Source organism: Astatotilapia calliptera, chromosome 11 (genome assembly GCF_964374335.1).
Source record: "Astatotilapia calliptera chromosome 11, fAstCal68.1, whole genome shotgun sequence".
In the NCBI taxonomy this organism is placed as follows: domain Eukaryota; kingdom Metazoa; phylum Chordata; class Actinopteri; order Cichliformes; family Cichlidae; genus Astatotilapia; species Astatotilapia calliptera.
Window position 1 is genome coordinate 17,712,964 of NC_137432.1, and position 26,862 is coordinate 17,739,825.

The 26,862-nt window shown below is 42.9% G+C and overlaps 2 protein-coding genes across 4 annotated transcripts in view; one reads left to right on the forward strand and one right to left on the reverse strand.

Annotated features, from left to right (window-relative positions):
- The first annotated feature begins 1,153 nt into the window (after positions 1-1,153).
- mms22l (MMS22-like, DNA repair protein) lies at positions 1,154-17,820 on the forward strand. Its single transcript, XM_026184446.2, has 26 exons — positions 1,154-1,309; positions 1,985-2,182; positions 2,441-2,566; positions 3,028-3,080; positions 3,815-3,902; positions 4,024-4,201; positions 4,477-4,570; positions 4,671-4,801; positions 5,034-5,147; positions 5,227-5,406; positions 5,805-5,861; positions 6,056-6,175; positions 6,394-6,629; positions 8,701-8,917; positions 8,998-9,287; positions 12,585-12,766; positions 13,022-13,172; positions 14,452-14,591; positions 14,710-14,852; positions 15,031-15,187; positions 15,310-15,455; positions 15,566-15,777; positions 16,028-16,194; positions 16,751-16,847; positions 17,041-17,208; positions 17,374-17,820. The coding sequence occupies exons 2-26, from the start codon at positions 2,010-2,012 to the stop codon at positions 17,447-17,449; spliced, it is 3,696 nt and encodes a 1,231-aa protein (XP_026040231.2). The 5' UTR covers positions 1,154-1,309; positions 1,985-2,009; the 3' UTR covers positions 17,450-17,820.
- Positions 16,709-26,862, reverse strand: part of klhl32 (kelch-like family member 32) — a 42,291-nt gene continuing 32,137 nt past the window's right edge. For all 3 annotated transcript variants that reach the window (XM_026184454.2, XM_026184451.2, XM_026184452.2), the window contains 5 exons: positions 25,152-25,878; positions 24,942-25,000; positions 22,570-22,762; positions 20,167-20,261; positions 16,709-19,422 (listed from right to left, as the gene is read on the reverse strand). In XM_026184454.2, coding sequence (XP_026040239.1) covers positions 19,261-19,422; positions 20,167-20,261; positions 22,570-22,762; positions 24,942-25,000; positions 25,152-25,878 — 1,236 coding nt within the window. In that variant the 3' untranslated portion in view covers positions 16,709-19,260. The remainder of the gene's footprint in view (positions 19,423-20,166; positions 20,262-22,569; positions 22,763-24,941; positions 25,001-25,151; positions 25,879-26,862) is intronic.

Consider the following 26,862-nt stretch of genomic DNA (forward strand, 5'->3'; position numbering starts at 1 on the left):
GACCCCCCCCCCCCCCCCCCCCCCCCCCACACACACACACACACACACACACACACACACACAGAGACACAGCAAAAACACAAAAAACAACAAAACACCCAAACTGGTCCAGTGCATCAAAGCCTGGAAACGAGGCTACATCTGAGAAAGACGGGAGGAGGGAGTGGGGGTTCAACTCTCACTCCCTCCATGCAACACGGAGCTGTGAAAGGATAGAACGGGTTTGTAGAGTAGGAAGAAAAGAAAGCTCTTACCTTTCCCATCCAGGCGACAGAGCCCTTAGACAGACGGACTGCCTCCTGTTGAAAGCAGAACGGCAGGTCGATGCATCGTGGAGAAAAAAGAAAAATTCCGACGCGTCCATTTTTTTTTTACTCTTCGTAATAAAAGATGCAAATTAGAGCATGCAAAACACCGCATCTACAGAGCACCTTCTCACAGAACAAGTCAAACGTGCAGAAATAACGATTTTGTAAGTCGGCAAAACGAGCACATCCACGGCGTGTGGCGGAAGGGGGGATTTTGTAAAGATGTGAGAATGCATTAGAATGCAAGAAATGGTGTGATGGCGAGAGGGACTGTTGGGAGAGACAGATCTGCATATGGAAATTAGGGTTAGCCTGCTTTAAATTCTTTTTCATACGGTCCATTATTTTGTATTCATTTGGGCGGAACCCCGACAGTGGGACCGAGGGGGACAAGTGACTTGACAAATCCCGGGAAAAAGTCACGGCACGGAACAGGTGCTTTGGTTCAGTGCTTTTTTGTGAGCAACTGTGTACGCACATACATGCTATGACGATAATGCTCTAAATATTTTTTCATATATCCACATAGTATTGTTTTCCCGAGTCTGTATTTAACATCTGTTATGTAAACTTAATTTCAAGTTAGCGTGTATGTCTTAACAAAGACCGAGAAGAAACTGAATGTAATTATTTTATTTGTTTAATGAGAGAGCTCAGCGCTGTTAGTGGTATACAGAGGAAGTTCAGTTTGCTCTTTAATACAACTCACGATAAATACAGCTGCTGAACCGACTATAAAACAACTACAATTCTAAATATCTTAAAAGCTGCCCGGAGAGACATTGCGACAGAGGAAGCGCTTAGCAGTGAGACCTCTTGTTGTGTGTCTGTCAAAGGATTAGGTTCCTCCCAGTAGGAAACTTCGGACCAATCATCGGGCGTGGAGCGAGTGTGCGCCTGCGTAGTGTGAGCGCGCGGGACCGGCTGAAAACACAAACAGCGATGAATACTGGGAAGTAAAATTCACAAACTACTAAATATACAAGAAGCCGAACTAACAGGTTAGTTCATATTTCATTAACAGTTGTTTTTGGAGGCTTTTCTGTCTTTAGTTTGCCTGTTAAAAATAGTTTTGTTTGACTTAACTGTGCTGTCGTGTCGGCACAGCGTATGCTAGAAAGTTAACGCTAGCATTATCATGCATAAAGCGTATAATGTAGATACGTTAAGTGTTAAATTTGCACTTCGTAACTTCTATGAAATGTTTTATACTCTCATGTCGGATCCATTGTGAAGTACTTGTTCGTTGGCTAGCTATATGCAATAACATACATGCCCGTCACTTATACATTCAATAAATTCATTTATGTTGCTCCAAAGATATTTTTTCCCTGCTTTCTGCTCATGTTTCCTTTAAAACTACATCTAATTGTGCACAACTCTGCAAAATTAGATGTAGTTTTGTATGCTCTGCGTTGAGTACCAGTACTTGTATGTAAGTACAAATGTACTGTAAGGTACATTTGTACTTACAAAGTAAAATGCTAAAATATTGCTGTGAAACCCTTTTGTTTAAATTGTATGTGGTATTAAATTATACATCATCCCAGTGTATTTGTGAATAACTTGTTGAATATTTACATATGAACACAGTTTTGCAAACCACTGACAAAAAAGCATTCTCTCAGTATTTTGCGCTGTGATTTCTTTTTTTTCTTTTTTTTTGGTCATTTCAGGTCAAATTGATTCTGCACTGACACCATGTCAGATGACTTCAGCCAGTCCCTCACCCCGCCAGTTTCCCCATTTGCAGGAGACAGTCTATGTGACCTGGCTCCAGTTCGACCACCGTGTTTCTGCTGCTCTGATGTAAAAGATGATCCCGCTGGAGTACTTTCCACAGAGGGATACGTTGTTAGAGGCTCCTTGAAACGGTATAATTACCTTCTGCCAGCTGACTGTAATCGTACAAAATTGTCTGGCACTATTTTGTGCCTGAGAAATGCTGTCAGTAAGAACAGTCTTTTATAAAATCGGTCATTTTTCTGTGTAATTTATTCAGAGGTCAGTTTTTTTGTACTTATAACACCTCAAATGTAATTCCATTTACCTCCCCTGTGATGTTGTAGCTGCTAAAGTTCCACTAGGAGAAAAGCTTTAAAATCTCACTGCAGTCATTGCATCCACTCCAGGCTACTCTTGCGTCTTGACCCAGCCCCTGCAGAATATGAGACGGACACAGTGGACATCTTTGGCTTCTCCTGGGTGACAGAGACAGCACTGGTGGAATCTACAAAACTACTGTTTGGCCTCTTCAGGTAAGGCATGATGTAAAGCATACGTTATTTCAGTCTGCTTTAACTCTTTACCCTTTGAAAGCCTATTAGAATTAACCTAGGAGCTGTCTTCTGAACTGAGCGGTTGTTTGACGCCTCCTTATAGAAATGACTGGGTGTGTATTGAGAGTTAGTGAGGGTGGTCTTTGCCTATGCAGCTACCTTTGGAAAAACCCTGATACTATTCTAATCATTGTGAAAACCTTTACTGATATGTAATGAAGCAACAAAACATGTTGTTATGGGAAGTCATCAGATATCATCTTTATAAAGGAAAGAGTTAAAATCTGTTGTTTCTACCACTTAATTCTTTTCCACGGCAGCAAAAGTGTGGTCATGAAATCATTCTTTAAAATATTTCATATATATTCCTGATACATTATTGAAAAAGACATCCTTCATATCCATTTACAGGGTCTCTTCTGTTCTGTGTTATGTTTCAGACAACGGATTTACAAGTTGGAGACTTTAGTTAAGTCCAACTCAAATGACTTTGGTAAGTCTGTGTAATCATTAGTCCAACTAACAGTCTTTTAGTTTATTGTCAGTATTTTGTTCGCACAGTAAGCCACTGTTTGCTTACATAGGCATAGTTTGTGTATTAGTTGGATATACAGGTTGTTTATGTGCATTGCTTGTTTATATAATTAGCAGAAAAAAGATTTGAAACATTTTTATGCAGGTTCTGTCAACCCCTTTGGAACTTGGATCAGATTTTTAATCCTAGTTAAGGCATATTATGTGAGGACAGAAAATGGTCTGATCAGCTTATCAGCTTGTAGGAGAGTGATAAAAACTAGTTAAATCAAGTGAAATAAGTGTAGGAATTACCGAGGGCTTCAAATATGTTAACCCTCTCAGGCTCAAATTAAACTTTTTGTTGCTAATGCACAACCAAGTCCTGCAGTGGTACTTCTGAGTAAAAAAAACAACTCATAAAATATGTATGTGGGGTAATCAGGTTGTTAGTTTTTAACTGTTGCAAATCGGCAACGCCTGCCTTGAGAGGGTTAAAGAATGAAATGTCCAGAATAAATAAAAATAATTATTCTGCAAATTAAATCCCATAATTTCTAGAGAGTTGTTTTCTATATATATATTTTTATGAACAATTTGAATGTATTTGATATGTATATATGAGCTGTACAATAGTCATTTTCAGAGTGATCTGATCTCTGATACCGTAGACATATTATGAGTACTACCTACAGCACCCTTTTGATGTTTTAGGTCAAGCTGGAAATCTCCACTATAAAGCAGAAGAACTCTGGCAAGAATGTGTTACATTTCTTCAGTATGTCAAAGTCTTTCTACACAGGTAATTTTAACACATTTTCATGTCACACTGGAACTAATAAAAACATGTTAATATATTATGGTGTCATGGGGTTTTTGTTTATTTGAATGTTTGATTGGATACCCCTTTTGCATATGTTCAGATATCTCCAGCCTTCCAGGTCCCTGGATGCAGCTCAGTCACACCCTTACGAGGAGCTGGAGGCTCAGTTCCCCTCTGCTCTTTTGGAGGAACTTTTTGGGATCACTCTCCTCGTAGGACGACTCAAAGACCTGCCTGCTAATGTTCAAAGTGCCTTTACTATACAGAATCACGGAAAGGTACGGCCAAACGCTAGTTGGTTTGTTTAGATCTAACTTGAGTAGAGATTTAATGTAAGGCATTGATTACAAAGGTGTTAGGGAGCTTAAAAACCGAAGGAAAAAAACCCCAAAGACAGCATTTAAAACAGATGCAGACAATGTGGGGCTGGCATACCAGAGTACAAAGGCTATATATTATCAACTGAGCATTAGGTTTTATGACTACAGTTTTATCACCCAGCTGATTTTTCTTCTTTTCACATTGAAATGAGAAATCTGTGTTCCTTTTACAGATTTTACCTCCCTCCTGGCATTTGCTACACCTTCATCTAGACATCCATTGGTCAGTTTTGGAGATCCTTCACCTACTTGGTCACAAGATTCAGGGTTTGTGTTTGCAGCAGAATTCTCACCTAGGAAATAACTAAAGAGCTATTGAATTATGATGGAAACAGGCTCTTTGTAATTTTACTCATTCTGTCTTCAGGCCAGGTGGTGTACGCCCACAAGTTTGTGGACCTGACGGGAGAGAACCTGACTGATAGCAGCCTGTTTGACGAACACCTGTGCAGTCTGCTGTGTGACCTTACTGGACTGGCCATGGGCAAATACAGCAAGGTGGGTGGTTCATTTCATCTCACTAGATGCAGCAGTGGTATTTCAGAGTTATGTTTTTAAGCTGAAATTCTAAGTGTTTCTCATATAATTGGCACATTTTGTAGTTGGTTAGCAAAAACTGGATCGAAGCTGCACACAGAAGGCATCGCAATGTGCAACAAAAAACATTTTAGTGTAGAATAAAGCTTTAGTTGGCAACTCACTGTGTTTAATTGATCCTGTTTATTTGTAGGTGAGGCCTACAGAGGCGCTGAGCAGCCATCATTACCTTTGCACCTGCACCAAAGAGTTGTGGGTCCTGCTCATGTACCTTCTGGAACACAGGAATAAAGAGTTGCACACACAGGTAACACACATACACGCATGTTCTGTCACACAGTAAACTTTGATTCTGACAGTATTTAACTAATGTGTGCTCCCTTTAGTCTTTCTGGAGCTACATCAACTCGTTGCTGAGGCCTCTGGTTTTAGGAAAACCTGCTGCTGAGCAGTTCAGTGGCCTCCCCACACACTGTAAGGACCCTCTAGGATTCACATGGTGGCTGGTCACTCATTTATCAATGCTAGGCCAGTATAGTCGGAGCGGCATGATGGTCCAGAATGAGGTAAGAAACTAATAATTGCAATAATGATACCTAAAGATGTTCCAAATGAACAGAAAAGTGTTTCTATGTAAGATTTTTTCTGACATATAAAACTGCAATTTGTTTCATCTTAAACACTAACCCTTTTAACAACAAGGTTTTAACAACAATATATTGTGTTTGTACTTAACCTAATTCCCTCATTTCGTGGGCATTGTCTCAACAAAATGACCAAATGAACCTTGCACTGAATTGGTGTTGTTTCCAACAGTTTACGGCACAACCATGAGACTGCATTAAAGAGCAGAGCGGCAGACTACACTTTCAATACATTGATTCTTGAAGACTATTATGATGAATATAGAATACTGTGAGTTGTTGTTTTTAAGTGTCTCTCATTAATTTATCTTCATCTGCAGAAAAACCTGGGGGATAACTGGACCTTTGTGGATGAGTTGCTCAAATTAACTTGTAAGGTAAGCGCAGTTTCTAGTTGCGATATTCAGTTTTTGAACCCTTTAAAATCATAGTGTTTTTAAATGGTGTGTGTGTGTGTGTGTGTGTGTGTGTGTGTGTGTGTGTGTGTGTGTGTGTGTGTGTGTGTGTGTGTGTGTGTGTGTGTGTGTGTGTGTGTGTGTGTGTGTGTGTGTGTGTGTGTGTGAGATAACAGGGAGGTCTAGCAGAGGAGCAGTTCAGGATGCATGTCCACTCCTGCCTCAGTCTTTGTCTGATGTGGGAACCGAGCACCAGTGCTGTGTCCACCCTCTGGGATTACTACAGCAAGAATTTGGTAAAATAACATCTGTGGCTTATCATGAAGTGTATACATTTGATTTGCTGACCAATTTACTACAAGTAGCTTACTTTTGTGTCTAACCATCAATTTTTGAAATGTCTTATTTGTTGCTCCTTTATTCACACCATACTTCTAATTCTAAGCATGTCATGCTGCACCCTGGTTAACAAGGGCTCTACAGTTATATATTATGCTCTGTCACTCCTCTTCAGAGTGCCTCATTTACCGTGCCCTGGCTGGGGATTTCTGCCCTGGGCACTTTATGCAAGACACCTTTAGCTCTGTTGGAGCAGGCCCGGAGCTGCTGCTCCCTGCCTCCCCTTCGCTCTCCTGGATACACCCAGCTCTATCGCTCTGCCAACTCCTTCCACATCTTTCTTCGAGTGCTGGCCCTGTGCCTTGCACAGGATCGGGCTGGAGGAGTCCCACAGAGACAGATCAAAGGGAGGTAAGGATGGAGAGAAGGCTGAGAAGCTTTGTAGCTCTCGATCCTTCACATTTTCTTCCACCTTGAAAAGTAGGTTTGACAACCATAACACTATATACTCTATATTGTGGGGTTTTGATTTGGAGTCTTTCAGCAGTGATTACTAATCAGGGATAGGCTATATAGATTTCCCCTTCCCACTTGATCTTTAAATGTGTGATGTGTTTAAATGGTGTTTGGATTTGCCTATGTGTAAGCACTCGCTTGCATAAATACACACACAACATGTGTGTTTGCAAACTGTCATGCATTTGAGTCTTGTTTGTGTACGTGCCAGGTGTATCGCAGTCTCCCGGTGCGTCTTTGATATTTACTCAGGCCCACCGGTGGAGCAGGTGTCTCAGGAGTCAACCACCTGCTCTCCAGCAGAGGCCAGACCCAAGAAGCCTCCTACTGATGCACACACAAACACACAGGCTGTGCACCTGCTCCCTAGAGCAGTGACATGGTTTCAGTGTGTGAGGCCGTTGAAGAGAAGAATACAGTGCGTGTTTGAATAGGAAATAAAGAAAAAAAAATAGACAAAGGACAAGAAGCTGATGGATGCATCAGAACCATGTACTGGTCCATCCTATATCCCAGGCCGGCTGTGTGCCAGAGGGAGGCAGCCGTAGATAAATCCGCCTAATGACTTCCCTCTGTCTGGAATGTGCTCTGTAGCACTGCAGACATGGGGGCTAATTAGCTAACGAGCGTGGCGGTTAATTCGCCTTAACGAAGCTGTGTTGGTTTCCAACACGGAGAGAGGGGAGCTTGGGTGGTGGGGGAGCAGGGGGATGTGGGTGGTAGGCAGTCTGGCGACAGCCAGGCTGGGCTGGGACAGGTCCAGATCCCCACCCCCATCCCCTTCACCTCCCTCCATCTCCCTCCACCAAAACTATCACCACTACCTCCTCCTCCTAAGGAGGCGCGAGGCGTGCCGACTGTATCTCCACAACGCTTCGGCAGCGTTCCCACTCCTGGCTAGGCTCTGCGGGACACCCGTGACGACCACATTAATGGGATCGACTGCAAGCATGTTGCTCTCCAATGCTGGGAGTTAGGAGCATCTGCTTGCCTCCAGAAAAAAAAGCTGTCCAGAATAAACAAACAGAGAGACAGGTTGGGAGAACACAGAAAATCCCCTCTGCTATCTCCCAGTGTGCAGCTTATATCCCTGTTACATACTAGCCATTCATCTATTTAAATCTCCCTCCCTGCTCACTCTGACTGTATGCTTCACCACCTTTTCCTTTTATAGTTCTCTGTGGGTGTAACTAAGCTGGTTGTGGTGTTAACCTGGTCTTTCCCAGTTTCCGTCTCATTTTTCTCCACTCCTTTTATACCAGTCATACTTCTTACACTGAGTTTGTCTTGGGATGTGCGCTGTTTGTGTTTTGACCGAAACAGCAGCTCTACTCACCTGTGTGGGCTGCATCTGTATTTTAGGATGGGGAGGGCTAGGGGGCTCCAGCCTTCTGTGTTTTCCTGCCAGGCGAGCAAGCTCTGTGTGTGTGTGCGCATGTGTGTGTGGTTTTATTGATCTCTCTCTGTTGTTGCAGTAAATTGGTTTGGCTGTAGAGAGAGGGACTGAGCGCCTACTGCTGTGTGTCTGAGTGTCTCTGACATTTAACATGATCTTTAAAGGCATTTCTCCACAGTGCCCGCAGGATCTAACAGCGTGCTGGGTGGTTCTCTATTCTTACTTACTCTCTTGCTTTTTCCTTTCTCTCTCACCCACATAGGCTGGGGAGCCCAGCCTCTCCCCCTGGAGCTGAGAAGGTGATGGAGGCAGGTGGTGGGGTGCACTACAGGGGTGGAAAGTTCAGTTAGTCAGCGTTTAAAGTCAGGGTGTTTCAGAAGAATAAATCATTTCTAATGAATTGGATAGTGGAAGTAAAGAAAAAAGTGAAATAGGATAATAATCTAAAAATAAACAATGCAACCATTTGTTTCTTTGTCTTGTGTGACATGATGCTGTCCATCTCTTGTGGCATACCTGAAAACCTTTGTCCTTCCTCTTTCTTTCTTACTTTGGTCTCTGTGTGTCCAGGATTTACTCTAAGTTCTCCCCAAAGAAGATGCAGGAGCTGTCAGAAGCAGGTCTCATGAACTTTCTGCTGCTGTTTCTGGTAGTGGCCCGGCAGGCAGACCTGGAGGATGTGGCCAGCAGAGCTTGTGAGCTGCTTGGCTTTCTGCCCTCTAACTCTCCTCTTGGACACCGCACACTAATCTGGAGAGGGCATCTGTCAATGGTGTTGCTATTCCAGGTATATTTGTTTACCATAACATAAAAAAAGATTTTAATTAAAAATAACAAAACTGATGGACCATCGTATGTTTGCTCCAGGAGCGGGGTCTGGATGTTGGAGCTCAGGCTAGCCTGCTGACTTCCTCCTTTAACGAGACAGCCAAAGAGTTCTACAACAAAACCACAGAGGTCTCACGCAGGCTTGCCCTATGGGGGCCACTTGGGTCCTACCTGGAGGGTGTGGCCGAGGTGTTTGAGACCAGCACCACTCTCAGCCTATCAGAGGAAAAGCTACTCGGTGACGGGTTCAATTGGTTGCTGCCTGCCTGCCGCCAGTCCGAGCTGAATTCTGCCCTGGGTTTTCTGCAGATCGTCCTTGCGCAGCTCAGGTGAGAGAGCAGGTGTAAATATTCACCAGCTCCCAGGTATCTCTTACTTCTCCTCAGTTTCCCTCATTCTTTCATCATTCACTGATAGCTACTCCCTCACAGATAGTAGACACATCCAGACAAATGTTTTCTGGCAAAGGCCAAGCTAAGCTTTTATTAAAATCTGATAAGTCTCTACGGAAGAAGAGAGTGATCTCTTCTGCTCTCCCCATCCCATCCCAGAGTCCACTCACTTCTCATACTGACAATAAGCGGATTGTGCTGTCAGCAGGAATGGGTGTCTGTAAAAAGCCTGTGTAGCACTGAGGCCCCAGTTAGTCTCAGGAGGACCAGTGGCTCCGGGTCACCCTAACCAGGTGCTGCAGTAGTAGCCCTGATTAGAATTACGGGCCCAGGGGACCCTCTTTGGACCCTCCTGTCTTTATGAGGACGGCAGCAGTGCTGTGGGTGTGTTGAGAGACAGTGGTCAGTAGGGCACCAGAATGAGTTCAGCTGTAGGACAGGGGTGTTCGTTACATGAACAACCCCAACTGAAGGTCAGAGAGCCACATCTGAAACGCACTCTGTTTATGGGAGGTAGAGATGGAACAGAGGCCACAGTGGACAGATATCAGACAGTGAGGAAAGACGTGTATATTTTACACGCTAATCTGGTGTTATTTAGAAGAGTTAGTTTGTTTGCAACCTATTATGTTTGTAATAGCTCTGAACAACAATTAAAGCGGCTTCTTATAATTGCATGGATGAATTAATTTTAAGTGTTTCATGCTCCTAAGTTACACCAGTATGCTGTGCAAAGGCATTAAAGTCTTTGACAACAACTATCATTTTATATTGGGAAAAAATGCCTATTTTGAATTTATGACCATGTGGCCATTATAAACTCAAAATTAACTTATCTTTGAGCTTTGTTGTGGCCTTCACCAGCTGCTAGGTGAAATGGTTTCTCTTTGGTTGCTTTACCTTTGTATGTGCTCCACTTAGTTGTTAGAGTTCTCAATTGGTAGCATCCAGACTATTTTATCAAAAAAGTTGTTGCTTGCAGCTCCTGGAAACCAGGCTAGTGAGGTTTGTTTTGAAAAAAATCCTACAGAGTTTTGGTGATGGTTTCCTGTGGCTCCATCACTAAAGGTGAAAACTAAGTGAACATTTATTAGCAAATGTATTCAGTGCACACAATGTGCTGTCCATTTTATGTCAAAGTAATGAGGTTTGATACGCAGCTTTGTTGAGTATATATCTGATTTTTCAATATACCCCTAGATATATATTGTTTCTGGAGTTTTGTAGCACTCAGAGTGTTACTACGTCTTTATGCTTACGCTACTTTGAAAAGGTTAATAAATGATCTGAAACCTCAGAAAAAGGGCATTGTAAAATTAAGTGTTACCGAGCCCTCTTGCTGTTTCATGTAGGTGTATGATTGCTTTAATTCTCCAGTGTGCACTACCATCCTCTCAGCACACACAAACCTACACAACTGTCCACACCCCCAAAGTGAAACACTAACCGAGGTGTACTCGTTTCTTATTTCAGTGCCAGCCGCTTGTAACACAGTATCTCGTTAGCTTTGCTAATTCCCAGACTTCCCATCTCAGATCTTGGGGTTGAAGGGCACACATTTGCACATTAATGGCCAAGGAGTGAGAGGAGAAGAAGAGAACTCTCAGAGGCCCTCTGTGTTATGGCCTGGACCACCATGACCCATTTAACCAAATAAAAAAAAAAAATTAAAATACCGTGCTCTCTCTCTTTCCAATTCATGCCGCCAAATTAAATATAATTCTTCGGCCTGGCAATTTTCGGTATCTCTTTGTGATTAATGCCTTTTCTGTGACACAATTAATGGGCAATTATGTAGCCTGGCAAATTTAGTGTGTGCATCATTATGTCTATTAAGAGCCATGTGGAATCTGCACACATTATGAGAATTATTCTGCCAATGGTTGAGGCGGCGTAGGGTCCGAACATTCACTCTTGATAGCCATCGTCATGGTGCTGAGGCAAGAAGCCAGTAACAGGCATAATTCCTCAATTTTATTTCTTCCCATGACCCTCCGCTGTAGGAGGATGGGGGTGACGCTGGTTGACGAGGTGAGCTGGCATTGGCACAGTCTGTTGGATCTGTTTTTGGCACAAACAATTAATCCCCATCTCCTTGGCTTGATAAAATACAAGCCTTCCTGTGAAGCTTTTTCCTTTGTGAGCATTAAGACCTTTTAGCGGGTTTTGATTCCCCCCCCCCCCCCCCGATAGTCAAGGACAACTACTGTCAAGTGTCTTCTTATAAAGGAAAAAAACACCTTTACATTAGATACAAATGTGAGGACAAAGTAAGGAAACAGGGGACGTGGAGTTAATTCCATGTATGCCCATGTGTGCGTCTGATGTGTTTGTCTGCCTGGCATTGTTAGGATGCTACTTTTTTTTTTTAAATGTCTTTACAGTGAAGGCAGCTGGGGGAAGGGTTACTTTGGTCCCTAGTGGTATGTAACGGTGTGTGTATGTGTTTGTGTGTACATGTAAGAAGCCACAGTGAGGAGGATTAAGTGGGGTCTCTGACGATGTCTTGTACAATGAGGGTTGATGGGTGTGAAAGGCCTATTCCGCAGTAGTAACGAGGCTAATGAATTCAGACTCTAATCGATTGTCTCAGCTCTCTCTGGATTAGATGCAACCTTGCTGGAAGGGAAGGCACCATTGAGGTGTGTGTGAGTGTGTGCGTGTGTGTATGTAATATAGTAACAGAGTAGAGTGTGTGGTTAAGGATAGGATAGAAGGGGGCTGCTAGTTCCTCTATCTTTTGCTTCTTCCCCACCTCATCTTAGCCCCCGCTTCCCTACACCCTCATCCGGGTGAATGAGGGGGACAGAAGGATCATCTCCCGTCTAAATGAGATTACAGCTCCTTCAGCTGCTTATCTGGGCTAATGCCAGCCACTGTGGGGCTGCCGTAGCGGCTGGGGCCAGGGCCAGGGATGAGCCAGAAGAGCCAAAGTATAGTCTGTGTACAGGGGATCAGCATTAGGCTCCACTCTATGCCTATAATATCCTCCTCTCCTTCCTCACACCTACCTCCACCCCGCTTTGCTCCACACTGCAGCGCACCACTGCACCCAGTAATCCCCCAGGAGAGAAGAGAGGGAAAACATATGAAGGAGGAGTGAAAGAGAGGAACTGTGGAGCAAAAGGATTTGAGAAAGTAGGGAGGGGGGGGGGGTTTGTACACAAGAGGGAGCACTGAGTTTGGATTTTGCATTGGATAGATTTGTTTATCTGTGTGTCTGTGTCCTTCCAGACGAGTCCATCAGCGCAGTGACCAGTCAGCTCCCACCCTGTCCTGGGTTCCTGCTACCGCCAGTGTGGTGAAAGAGCGCCACCTAGCGGTAGCAGCTGCTCTCTGGGCTCACTTCTTCCCCTTTCTGCACAGCCTACGTCTTTCTCAGACACCTCCAGCACAGCTTGCAGATGCAGCTGCAGGTCAGTAAGACCCAGTGGAAGGAAAGGTGGGAGAGCAAGATTTCTGGGCATCCTCATACAAAAGAAAACTGATGTAGCTATTTTAAATGAAAGAAATTTGAGGGGAAAATATGGCTTTACGAGTGAAAAGGTAGAACTGGAAAGGACACAAAATTCAAAGATCATAGTAAAGAGAAGACATTAATGACTTTGAGCGCTATACGTATCATCATCCAACTAACTGAGACAACACTGACCTATTTTCATTTTCCTCAGGTTTCACCCTGCTCGCCTTTGATCTACCCACTTCGGCACCCCAGGACCTTCAACCAAATTCAGTTCAGTCCATCATGCAATACTTTGGGTGGGATGACATGGTTCACCCACTCTTGGTAACTCGCTATCTTTCCCATCTGCTTCAAAACAGGTAAGCTTTGACCTTTGAATCCAATCCCACCCCCCAGTCTTCTCTGTCCCAAAACATTTTCATTTGACTCACCTGATGCTTTTACATCAGGTGAGTCCGATGAGAATGATGTTCTCCTCTTTTCCTGTTAGTTATCAAGCTTCATCATTGTGTGACGCACTTAAAAAAACTGTTTTCCATAACTTCTGCAGGTACATTACACCGTCTCTAATTAATAAATGAAGCACAGGGTGTCCTTGTATAGTGAAGATGGTTATTAATAAATAAAAATGCATTCATGCCTTTATACAGAAGGTAAAAGCTTCAAAATTACACTCAAGAGTAGAAGAATGATTATTATTTCAACCACAGACATCTTTTCAGACGGTGCCAAGTGATACTAAAGCTGCAGTAGGGGAAAAAAAAATATCCAAGAGTTTTAAAAAAACCCTCCATCTGCAGCTCCAAGTCCCTCCCATCACATAAGCGCTGACATGTGCATGTGCTTCATATGCTTACAACACAAGCTGTTAGAGGCTCTAACAAGCTACATAAACATGAAATGGAATTGGCTGCAGCAATGAGCCTTTGGCTAAGGTTAACAGAGGGCTAAACCATTAGGAAGATTCAACATGGCCACTTGTGGCGTGCTTAATGGAAATTCTACCTGCACAGCCTGAAACCACTACAACAAAGACAGATTAGATATTACAGGAATGCGTCTAGCAAAGACAGAGATGCTGAAACACCAATCAGAATAGCCTGCTGTGGTTTGAAATTAGTTCCCTAGTTAAAATTGCAGACATCTGGAATATTATCTGGCCATCAGCTGCACATCCTTCTCCACCAGTCCAGCAAGATGGAGAAAGAAAACGAGCCATAAGCTAAAATAATATCCATGAACCAAAATGTTAATAGACCACAGCCTTACCTACTGAGCTGTCTGGGCACTGTTTATTAATGAAAGAGAGGCAGGAAGATTATTATGCAATAAGGAGGTGGTGTGTTTTGTATGGGCAACTGCCAGTACCTGACCCTTCAACTGCAAGATACCAAAGTGATCCTTTTTAGAAGTTTTTTTCTGACAAGCTTATCTTTCTTATTTTGTGCGGGTTGCTTTAAAGTGATTGCACAAGCTGCAAAGTAGAATTTGCTTCCATTGAATTAGGCTTTCCACCATTTGAAAAGATGTGCATTAGTTGGACAGTCAATAGAAACCGCCTCGCCCCCCACCCACCCTGCCCCACACATCTCCAAACAGACTTGTGATCAGGTTCTTGCTGTCTCTTCTCTTTCGCAGTGAGCTGGTGTCCTCTCTGAGTGGAGATCCTGGCGTTGCTGTGTCTGGTTCTGCACAAAGCCTGTCAGTGAGGGCCTGGGTCAGATGTGTTCTACAGCAGCACCTTCACAAGAACCCAGATGGCACTGACAGCAGAACAGGTAACAATACTCAACAGCAGTTTTCAACCTATTCTTTAAGTAAAAAAGGAAGTGTTTACATTAATGTGAACTTCGTTATCATTTAAATAACCAGTGTTTGTGTTTTTGCATTCGTCAGCCCGGGCTGTGGAACAACAGTTGTGTGAATTGACCCGGCTTGTGCTGAGGCTTCCCGAGGTGGAGAGGCTTCTGCAGAGAGCCAACCTTAATCCCACAGCAACCAGGCCAGAGCCGACTGCAGCCCTGGAGATGTTTGTCAAGGTAACATACGCACACAGGTGACAAACACACTGGGGAATAATTCTGTCTTTGTGTATTTTGAAATTTTACAGCAAGTTAGTTATGAGAGAACTCAGGTCGGCTTTGTGTCCAAGTAAAATTAAAAATCGTCTGTGAACCTTCATCAGCGTGTGTTTCTATGTGTTTCACATGGTGTTAGGCTGTAGGCAGTGTGTACAGTGGACTGAAGGTTTTGTCTGAGCGTTCAGCCATGGTGACCACAGCCCTAGACTACATTGGTGACATCCTGAAGCACATTAAACCGTCTCTCGTCAGCAAGAACCAAGAGGGAATACAGCTAGCATACTGGGCTGTTGGTAGGTGCAAAGTTTATCAATTTCAAACGCATCACAGAATATACTGTGTATAAAGTCCACGACTGGGCAAGAAATTATTGGAATTGCGTATGAGAGTACAACACTCTTTTCTCTGTGACCAGGCTGCATTGTGAAGCACTGGAGCCCCCTGCTGGCCACATCAAAAGCACAACAGCTGTTGTTCCGCATTGTGGATGGGCTGCTGCTTCCCCACAACCTCACACAGCAAGACAAAGCTCTCAGAGACAGTCTGCCTTTGTATATACAGGTAGGGACAAATGTATAATATAGACACACATTGTCCAAACACACAGCCGTTACATTAAAGAAAGAAACCTGGCTATTTTGATAAAGACCCTTCCATTTATCGTCTTCCAGGGTCTGTCTGTGGCCTCTAGTGTGTCTCAGTCCCAGGGGGCTTACCTGAAGCAGCAACTACGTTCTGTAACTCGCAGATATTTGGACCATTTCCTTCCTGCCTCGCCTTCTGTGGGCATTATTGCCAACCACCCGGTGCTTCTAGGTGCCTGCGAGGCCAACCCAACCAGCCGTGGAGCTGCCCTGAGGAGACTCATCCTAGAGGTTCTTTGGTAGGTCTGCAGAACCATGAAAAGAATTTGCCTGATCCAGCATTGACCTGAATTTCATGTTCACTTAATTTCTGAATGTGATTCCTGTTTAATCAAAAACTCTCTCAGCAATGACTGAAAACTCCAAACGCCCCAAAGGCTGTCTTACCTTTATTATCAAGGACTCATGTACATCATTTCCTTCTTTCACCATGTGTCTACATAAACAGCCACTTAAAGTTACTAGAAACACCTCTGCTTGTGTTTGCAGTGAGAACTTCCTGCAGTTCAAAGGTCACGCCCCCCCTCCTCGTCTGGCATCCGTCCTGATGTTCCTGTTGGAGCTTCTGAGACGAAATGGTGACTCAGACCCCTCCCTACTCACCGTGCCCCTCCCCTCTCTGCTGCGCTGCATTATGCTGGTCAACGAGCCACAGGGTAAGATTGACAATCTGAATCTTAAATAGTTTTACAAGCCAAGTTTTAATATAGCAGTGCTCCACTACCTCACTGTTTCTCTGTCTGCAGCTTAAGTATAAAACTATATAATCATGAGATCTAACAATCCAGAAGTTGGTATAAAAAGAGAGCGTCTGGCTTTCCATATGATCACAGTTCACTGAGTACAAGCAATGTAATGATGGTCCAGAGCAGAGGAATATGGACAGTGCGACATTAGTGGCATAAACGAATAAAGTTGTAATCCAGCAGCTGTTCCCCGTGTGAGAAAGTGCCAAATTCTACTCAGAAACTCTTGTTATGTAGATTAGGAGTTGTTTTAATGACTTGCAGTACTCAGATCTTCTGTTAACTCTACATTTTACTGCAGTTTTGATTGATTGAAGTAGAAGTTAAAGTCATTTTTTATATAACAGTGTCATTTAAGTGGATTCACTTCATTTCAGACTGATGCATTATATAATCAACACTTTCCAGCCCGTCTCTATTGATGTGATTGTGAAGTGATTTTTATTTTTTTATTTTGGATGTGCAGTAAGGAAGACGAGCACAGATGCCTTACAGCTTGTAGTTGAGCGGTGTGGTGCCGCATCTACAGAGAGACCATGCGACCAGATGATCACAGTCTTACGGTAACTGAATGTTTGTAGCATTAAATACTGTATGCATCGACAAACTTTGCAATATTCGACTGTGTAAGATCATTTGAAGTGTACACATTATTCATAGACAGTAATTATAGATCATTATCAAATTACAGCCTCTTTTATCCATCATTTTTATTCATTTATTTATTTATTATGCCTACCATCTCGATGCTCTTAGGTCGTTTGTGGAGGAGAACGAGGGAGTCTACGACAGGCAGATATACGGCATCTTGGAGACTGTGGCTGTTTTAGATCCCACTGTGGTTCAAGCTCTTATCCCCAACCTGTCTCTCAGTCTGAGAAACACTGAGCACAAAAGAGGACTGGGCAAGAACATCGCCTTGAGGTGAGCAAGCACATGAATCACACCCTGGAAGCCATGTAGACGGCATTCATCACTTTAAACTATTTTTAAGTTGTCTAGACAATAAGCGCTGCAGTTGCATACAGAACAAGAAATATTCAGCAGCTCTGTGACTTACAGAATGTGCCACATTTGTTTGTGTAACAGGAGTGCATATGTGAAGTTGCTGGGTCTCCTTGGGGAAAGTGGGCAAGCTGAAATAACCAGTCTGGAAAGCGAGTGACAAAAAAAATCCAGTAAAGAGAGACCTCTTCCAGACCCCTCCAAGAATCTCTTCTTATCATGTTGTATTTTCATTTTTGTCAATTTCCCTTAAAAAAATGAGGATACCTTAGAAATTCTGTTTAATTTATGTTTAGCATAATCTGTAATATTCTTAAAACCTCAAATGCAGTTGTAAAAAAGCACAGAAAAGATTTGTAGAAGGGAAAAAAAATACAAATGGGCATGTTCCTATCATGGATTAAAAGCTTAATATTACCTGCCTGTAGATATGTACATATTGTCCAAAAAAGAAAAAAGTGCAGCTTTGCATCTCAAGAGATTCACTGTTACTGAATGAAAAATGTGACAATAAATGTGAATGTGGCCACACGCCAGCATCCCCACCTTTTCGTTTCTGTTCGATACAAAGAGAAGGGAAGAATGTGAAGTGTGCACACATTATTTGTGATTATGGTATGAGGTGCTGCATCTATATATCCAGCAGTCTGAATTACAGATTTGATCAGGGCCCAATGACTTCACCACCACACCTTAAAAAAAAAGTTGAGCAGAGGGAAGAAGTAGTACTGTTTGTTCCCACTCTCCCGTTCTTTCTCCCCGTTCCAAGTTCAGCAATCTCTTCCAATCCCGTTCTAGTTTGCACCTAATCACATGAAGTCTCACTCCTGTCTCCCACAATCACCAAGTCTCATTTTCTGTCATTGCTAGTCATTTTCCAGCCTCATCAAACTGCAATGCATCTCCTTCATCCGAGGAGCTTTCTGCTGCATCACATTCCTTTTTCCTCCAGCAGCATCAGAGCTGGTTGGAGAATCCATGCATAAAGAAAGAAACTGAGGTGGTTCTTTAAATTAGTGTGCAATTATCTATTGCTGCTAAATAATTCCCACTGAAGAGCAGTCATCCTCACCCCCCGAACTCTTAGAACTACTACTGCTCTTGACAGAACACACTCCTGCGCCTTTTTTCAATTCTCTGTTTGCATCTTTATTCTGCAAATTTTCCAGGTTTTCAACACCTTTCTTTTCGACAGACAAACGGGGGTTTGTTTTGGTCAGAAGTATGTTTTGGACAATCAGCATTATTCAGTATATGGTACGTATGCACGCAGATGGGACTAGACATTCATTAGACCACAGTCTTAGGTCCTGAGTGTATTAACAGTCGGACTCACACAGGTCGTTTTTTTTTTTTGTTATCTTATTTGAACTGAAAAAGATGGCATGGTTATTTACCTACGAACCCAAGTACCAGCACAGGCGATTAGAAAGCAGGCTGTTCTTCAGGCCACCGAAGTGATTATAGGGATCACGTGGAAGTGTTATACAGCAGTTCTAGCTAGAAATGCTCCTACAGTACTTTAATGGGTTACAGAAACTGCAGTTTCATTATTATCTTGAGGACAGTTGAGCAGGTCAGCAATATCTTCTTTCCACGTCTTTATTAACAGTTAGGATGACTGTCTTTTTCTTTTTCTCCTGTCCCTTTCCTGCAAGATTTATGTTCCCACTTGCTCCTTATGTCTTCAGTGGTCATGATGTTTCAGTCTTTGGAAACATACAACCAAAAAATGCTTTATTGTTGTGAACGCAGATTGTTCCTAGAAGTTTAAATAGCTTAAATAGCATGGCTCTTGTCAGGAAAATATTATTATTACATTTTGGTGTCAGAGATGGCGTGTTTCAGATTGAGTCCAATAATCGAGCACTTTAAAAAAAAAAAAAATTAAATAAAAAAGAGAGTTTATCTGAAAGTGCTCCATCCTCTGGTCACATGTTCTGGTTTCCTCACGTTTTGTAAAGGAGTGGTTTAAACAGCACCTATCCTGTGATGGGGTACTTGTAGAGTTTGTAGGTTTGGGCAGGTGAAGTAAGGAGCAGGAAGGAAACAGGCCGCTATCCCATTGGAGGCAAACGGCAACGTTGGCCCGTAGAAAACCTCCTCCTTTCCCTCCGTGCTAAGATCCAGCACCTGGAAAGAGAAAACTCATGCAATATATGGCACAGCTGTAGTAATGGCACTGGGCCAGTACATAGTAATAACAATGTCTTTTCCTTTGGCACCACCACAAGGCATGAAATTTGATACAAACATACATATCAGCCTCAGGAAAGGTAAGAGATATTGTCCTATTTCAGTCTTTAAAAACTGCTATAGATGACCCTATGCCCATTAATAAATCCCAATTAAGCCTGTTTTCAGTCTTTATATTAATACCAGAGAAAGATTGTTTAATGAAAGTCATTTGCTCCTTACTAGATTCCAGCTAGAATGGTCTTCATCTTTAGATTAACGAGCCATGAAAAGTTGGGAAGGTTCTTGCTGTTAACTAGGGGATAGTGGGTTAGATTTGAATTAATCGCCTACATTAGAGCACTTGTTCCCTACAATACTAGTGAAACTGCTTGAACAACCTACTAAAGCATGTACTAACTTAATCAATCATCAAGTCAGTTCAACTTGTGGAATACTAATCCCCTCAGCAGGGCTAGTATGTGCCCCTTTGTGCAAGGAGGAACTGGACGACATCCAGGAGGCCGCTGGTGTGAATGTCTCCGACCAAACAATCAGAAACAGACTTCATGAGAATGACCCAACGTCCTCCGTAGGAAGTAGTAGGCCCTGTGCTCACTGCCCTGCACTGTGGAGCGTCACTGGCATTTTGCCATCAAATATGAGAATCAGCAGACCCACCACTTTACTCTGAAGACTCACCTGAATGCATGCCAGAGGCTCGTTGGTCCAAATAGAGTATCCTCCAACTACATAGATCCTGTCATCGTGGACCGCTACTCCAGACTCGTTCTGACCTGAAGAGGACAGAGACGGCACAATGCTTCACTGTGCCAATCAGAGGGCATCCTGACAATATGACTTCCACGTCCCCCAGGAGGCAGAGGGGAAGATAAATGGAGAAAGATGGGGCAAGGGTGGGAGTGTACGCAGAGCTATGGCGTGTTCTTTCTGTGACTTTGTCTTTAAACTTTTGCAGATATAATGGGAGGAAAAGATCCGAGAACAATTGTGTAAAGTCAAACAGGAGTACAGGAGGAGGAGGAAATAACAATAAAGTCATCCAGAATTTAAAGCCTGTAATGGAAAATGAGAAAACATGACCACATCCTACAGTATATGCATGTGAGATTGTCTTGGCAGTGCTTGTGTTCCATCCCACCGCTATCCTGTAGGCTAAAAGGTGCAACATACCCTCAGGTCCAAAGTAGACATATACTCTCTATATGTTTTAATTTAATCATCCTACCACCTACTTGCAGCCAACAGGGAGGCATTATGTGTTGTGTTTCTAATCTAATGAGAGGAGGGCAAAGCCGAGAGTTATACTCAGCCTACGTTTCCAAGCACCACATATGTACAGTGCATAATTGTATTAAAAATATATGGTGTTCTAAATAGATTAGCATTAAAGCTGCTGAAAGCTTGTTTTCAGAAGTGTTTTTCATTAAAGATTTACAACTACATAAAGAGCAATTAAATGTTCAGCTTGGAAAAAAGTTTGATCGACAGTGGCCTTGAGTATCAGCCTGCTGTTAGTCATCACACTGGTATTCAAATGTCACTAAATCCTCTGTGCATTTGGAAATACGTCCTTTTAATTTGCTCGATTTGACAAAAAACTATTAAGGTTTGCGTGAAAGTGTAATATATGATACGGTGCAAAAGTCTTGAGCCACCCCTCTTAGCTTTATATTTTGCAATAAAAATGGCAAATAGGTGCAGCGCTTAATTGAAATGTGCAAACACACATGGAAATGCAGTCACCCTTCCACTGGGACCATTTCTGATGAGGCTTCAGTGAACAGTACATGGATCAACTAAAGGCCCTGATGAATGTCTCGGGTCTTGTGTCAGGTCTTTGCTGGATTTTTCTCCTGTTTCTTAAGGACATGACTTTCACAAATTGTTCATCTGCTGTAGATACTTGTACAACATGCCAAGATGTGCAAGGTTTTCTGCTAACAGCATTCCTTGTTGGTGCAAAAAATATTATTTTATGTCTGTCAAACTGACCTTTGGCATTTTTCATAGATTCAACTAAAGAAATGGGAAAAAATATTTTTTGTAACAGGCTGCTTGTGGCAAAGTGCCTACAAATAGCAAAGAACCAGTTTAAATTCTAAGATTAGACATTTTTAGACTAACTAAAAACGTCTGAAAACGGCCAGCTTCAAGTACTGGACAATGTATGAAAAACCAATCATTGTCTGAAGATCAACTTTGAAAGACCTTCAGAAAGCCTGGAGAACTGTGGCCCAAAACAACATTTTTTAAAGGTCTCCAAAATATAAAGGAATGGGTGCTGTCTCTTGATGCTGTATGTCTTAAGTTAGCTCTCTTTTATGGCTCCACAGCTCCTGACAGAGTGGGTTCAAGCTGCTAAACACAACAGAAATTTCAATATGTTGCTATGATAGATGAGTTAGTTAACTCAGACTTTATGTGTATGTATAATGTAGGGCATATCTAACACTTTCAATTTAACATCTTCTCAAAAATAGAATATTAGAGTTGTTGGTCAAAAAAACTACAAACTGATTTATGCTAGGAAGATGGGAGAAGCAAAATGCGTTAACATTTCCCACCCAGTTTGTCACTAGTAAAGTCACTCGCAGTGGGCAGTGCGTCTTTTGGTCTATTAATATAAAAATTGCTAGTCTGGCTCAAATCAAAGGTATCGTGATCGAGCACCAGCATAAAAGCATTTTGTTCACACCCTATGTGTTTTTTTTAATCCTTACCAAAACACCAGCATTAAATAAACAAGTTCTAGTTTAAGATGGATTGTAGTGGTGAATTTCATGATCCTGTCAGGTGAATAGCAGAAGCAAATATTGTTTCTCGATAGAGTCAGTTAACTGCCCCAGTTCTAGTCTTTATCTAAGTTAATCTAACCACCTCCTGACAGTAGCTTTATGTTAGCGCAGACATGACATCACCTATCTCCTCTAACTCTCAGCAAGAAAGCTGCAATTTCTCTGTCACAGCCAAAGCTTCTTCTGCTTCTATCTAATGGATCATTTCAGAAAAAGTTGTGCAGGTCACACAGTTATTTCTGAGCATGTATGCATGTTTCCACAGTGGCTTCATCGCTTTGCCCACCTGTGAGGAGGCTGAATGAGCACCGCGTCCACTGGTCCAGGTCCATATTATAGGAGTCGATGTGGCGGACCAAGATGCGATCGTTGTTGTAATCCAGGTCGTTCCCACCTAACACGTACAGTTCCCTCCTCACCGCCGCCATGACGTGGTATACTCGCCTCTGCAACATGGGACTGCGGGCCAACCACTGGTCCTGAGGTGGAGGCGAAGGTGGTGGGGAGTAGATATGGGGAGGGAACGGCAGATGAATTTGAAGGGGGTGAAAAAGGGAGAAAATAAGAGATGCAGTACAAAGAGGGAGGCAGAGAGAAACAGCGAGGGTGGAAAGGGAAGGAGGATGAATACGAAGATTAATATTTAAGCATATCCATGCATGGGTAATTGATGTATGCTCAGCACTAGATAAATAACGTGACACTGGAGCTCAGGTTTGTACTAATGACTTCCCTCCCTATTTCTAATCATATGTTTCAGCCACTCCATTTTACACCGAGGATCCCTGCTCATTTCACTAAGTGTGTCGAAGTGTATTTTCTGTGTGTGTGTGTGTGTGTGTGTGTGTGTGAGTGCTTGATTGAGGCAGAGAATGAGAGAGAGAAAGTGTGTGTGTGCGTGTGTGTCTGCTGGGAGCTGACGGGTGGCCATCTGTTGAGGGTAGAGTGGGTGGGGGGTTGCTGTTGCTCTGGCAGGTGAATGTAGATTCATGGTGAATACAAATGAGACTCTCTTCCTCTCTCTTTCGTTTCTTCATTCCCTCGCTTCCACGCAGACATGTACAAACACAGACCCATATGGATATGCGCATTACACACATACACACCGCGTACTATATACAGGCTTTAGCAGCTGCCTATAAACACAACCGATTGATGTTTAGCCCTCTACATTCCAGTGCAGAAAGGTGTGTTTGACTATTGCACACAGAATCAAAATCATTTAAAGCTCATATTTAATTTCAAAAATATAACCGAAAAAACACGACAAAAGTTGGAACTAAATTTTACTGTTTGCAACATTTTGTCTTGCTGAAATAAGCAAAGGGGTTGTTTTACCTTTACATACCTTTACAGCTTTGTGTGAAGGAAAGTTTTCGCAGGCCTCTACATTGAAAAACTAAGGAAGACCAGAGCAAGTATGACCACCTCTATAAAGGTTTTGCAGTTTGCTAGTTGGGGTAAATTCACCCCATTTGAGTGCTCAGAGAAAATGCAAAAAAAATCCAAGAGCTACATGTCAAACTCTAAAGTTTTCAGTTAGCATGTTAAATGTTAAAATTCATGACAGTGCAATTAGAAAAGGACTGAACAAGTGCAGCTTTTTCAGTTTAAAATGTTTTTCAGAGCACTGTAGAGTCCTGGAAGTGTCGTTTCGCATTAAGCGCACCTTTGCAGATGCACAAATTAATCATACCATGTATACAAATGCAATTCCCATCCCAAATCTAGTTTTACTATTTATCAGAGTGGCTGGGATGTTTTTAATTGATTCCATACAGTGTGAAAATCAATTAGCAGACACTTGACACCTGCCTGTTGTGCTATCCGTCATTGAGAACGTAAGGTGTGCTTTTATTTCTGGGAGAGAGAAAAAAAATACTCCATTATTATTACACCGATGATGTTTAGGTGTGTACTTTTCCAAAAGTCTCATCATCAGTCAACAACAATTCAAACAGAGTAAACTGTATTATAAGCTAACCTCAGTACAAACTTTCACAGAGAAAAATCTCAGGATGAGTCTCATAATAAGTGGCTCTGAATAAGGATTCCAAGGACACAACAAGCTCTCAGCACTGACATAATAGCAACCAAAACGCTTTACCGAGCAGTTCACATCCACCACAGACCATCAATTTAGAGTTCTGTTTCTGAACACCTGAAAAATGTAACTCAAATAATCTCATCTACCTCACATTTGGTCTCCAAAAGCTCCTGAGAAAAAAAATATGAAGCTTGAGGGAAATTTTGTGTGTCAGCTGTTTGGACCTGGGCGTGTAAAAGGGTATTTTTTTTTGTTTGTTTTTTGTACTGATCACTGCTGTTTGCTGTTGATGAGAGTCAGGAGATGAATGCAAACAGTAAGGTTACTGTCAGTAAAACAAAATCACTGTTCAAAAAAAGAAAACCCCACTGAAAGTACAATGAACTGTAGCGTATAATCATACTTCTTTGTGATTTTGTCTCTATCAGCAGCCTCGTTCACAGTAAATTCATTCTTAGCTTATATGTAAATACTGGCTCGAGTTGGCTTTAGTATGTTTTGGGAATATGGTGATAAAGTGTGCCGTAGTATCGAGTATACAGCTGTAATCAGGGAAAATGAACATGCATTTCCTCGACACACAGAAACAAATCCAATCAGTCCACAGCTACCTGTTCTGGGTCGTAAACCATCAGCCGGTTTTGGTACTGAGCCGTGTTTGTCACCCCACCTGGAACACAAACAAACATCTCAGGATTCTGGCAGTGACACGTTCTCCTGCAAATGTCTGTGAAAGTGTGAACTTAGTAGCAGAAGTGAGATAAAAGTAACATCTATGGGACCGAATGTGCAGGCTGAGTCTGTGTTCTCTCCTTGTGTACCTGACACCCAGAGCAGGTTGTCAGCAACGCAGCCGGCGTGGCAGGACAGCGAGCGGTCAAAGGGCTGGACGAACATCCATTTGTTCCTCTTGGGACAGTAACGCTCCACAGAGGGCAGCACCTGCCTCAGCTCATTCCTGCCTCCCACTGCGTACAGGTACTGCCCCAGAGCTCCCAGGACAAAGTGTTCCCTACATGCCTTCATGGGGGCAATCTCAGTCCAACGGTTGCCCCTGGGGTCATATCTACAGGCGGTCCTTACTGCACATGTCCTCCCAGTGGCGTGCTCCATCTCTCCACCTACGACAAACAGGAAGTTCCCCATTACAGCCACGCAGTGGTGGCTGCGTCCAGTAGGCATGGGGACCAGTTCGCTCCAGTTCGACCCGCCCGCCACTCGCACGTGCTCCTGCACAGCTGGGTTGAAATACCGCAGCTCCCGGACTCTGCTCACCTCCCGCTTCCGACCTCCAACTATGTAGAGGGTGAGGGACTGGAAGCGCGGTCTGGTGCGGGCTGACTGGTGGAGGGGCTGAGCGAAGATGGCGCGGTGGTAGTCCAAGGCCTCATCTACCAGAGCTGCAGCGGTAGGGCTAGACTGGACCAGAGGATGGCTACGCGAAAGGTGGTGCAGTGTGGGGACGTCCATCAGTCCGTAGCGGACGTGCTGCAGAAGGTCCTCGGTGTACTGGTAGCGACAGTCGTGCTCGAGCCACAGAACAACCAGCTAAATCCAGAAAGAAGAGAAGATCAGTTAGAGACCAAGAGCAAGCAGGAAGAACAGTGACTACAATATTCATCATGCTGTCATGGTTCCATAAATTCAAAAACTGCTCATTCAATTTTAATGTATTATTGATGAAATTATTATTTGAATTCATTATGGCTCAGTTTTTGTTTCTTTTCAAGTTTTAAATTAGAAACAAAAGTCTCCCTGCTCCAGTCGTTTTTCATCCAGTCCCTACAAAAGGCAAATAGGAAAGACGTTAGGATAAGAGGGAAGTGTAGAAGGAAAGAATCAGTAGGAAAGACTTTGGGAAAAAATAGAGATAGGGAAAGAAAACCAATATGAGAGAAAAAAGAAACACTGAAGGACTGCTAATCAGAAATTTTTCTAGACACCTATAGGCTATTATGGCAAGATTGAGCCAGCACTACAGCCATAGTTGCTAACACACACACACACACACACACACACACAAGCATTTATTAATCAGCAGCATTCAATATTCAGACTGTAAATATCCACAGGCAGCCTCCTTTGTTTAACGCGGGCGAACCGGGTAGCAGGGAAGGGATTTAATTGAACTTGAGAGCGATGGAAGGTTATTTAGCTGCGACGAGGTGTGAATGTGGGCGAGATGACTGGAGATCACTGATACCATTATCAGGAAAACAAAGTGGTTGTTAGCGCAATCTGCGCAGAGACTGAGAGCTTATTACAGCGAATAAAGGAATAAAGATTTTTAGGGGGAAAAGGGACACGAGGATGGCTAAGAACAAATCAGGGGGAAAAAACTGTCAATGTCACGACTGCACTGATAATACAGGAGTCGAGATGTGATGCATGCACACACACTGGATGCGTGCCTTGTCTTTGCTATCCAGACGAAACCTTCCTTTCCTCATTTCTCCTTTCAGTCCCCTCTGAAGGTGTGAATATGCAACAAACATGCAAGTCAGGCTTCTGTCTTTTTTGTGGTAACTGTGC

Bases quoted from the DNA above. Each gene is read 5' to 3' on its own strand.
- mms22l (XM_026184446.2), top strand. From the start codon at position 2,010: ATGTCAGATGACTTCAGCCAGTCCCTCACCCCGCCAGTTTCCCCATTT. The intron at 4,571-4,670 runs GTTTGTGTTTGC...TTCTGTCTTCAG, and splicing joins ACTTGGTCACAAGATTCAGG to GCCAGGTGGTGTACGCCCAC. The intron at 5,862-6,055 runs GTAAGCGCAGTT...GTGAGATAACAG, and splicing joins TGCTCAAATTAACTTGTAAG to GGAGGTCTAGCAGAGGAGCA.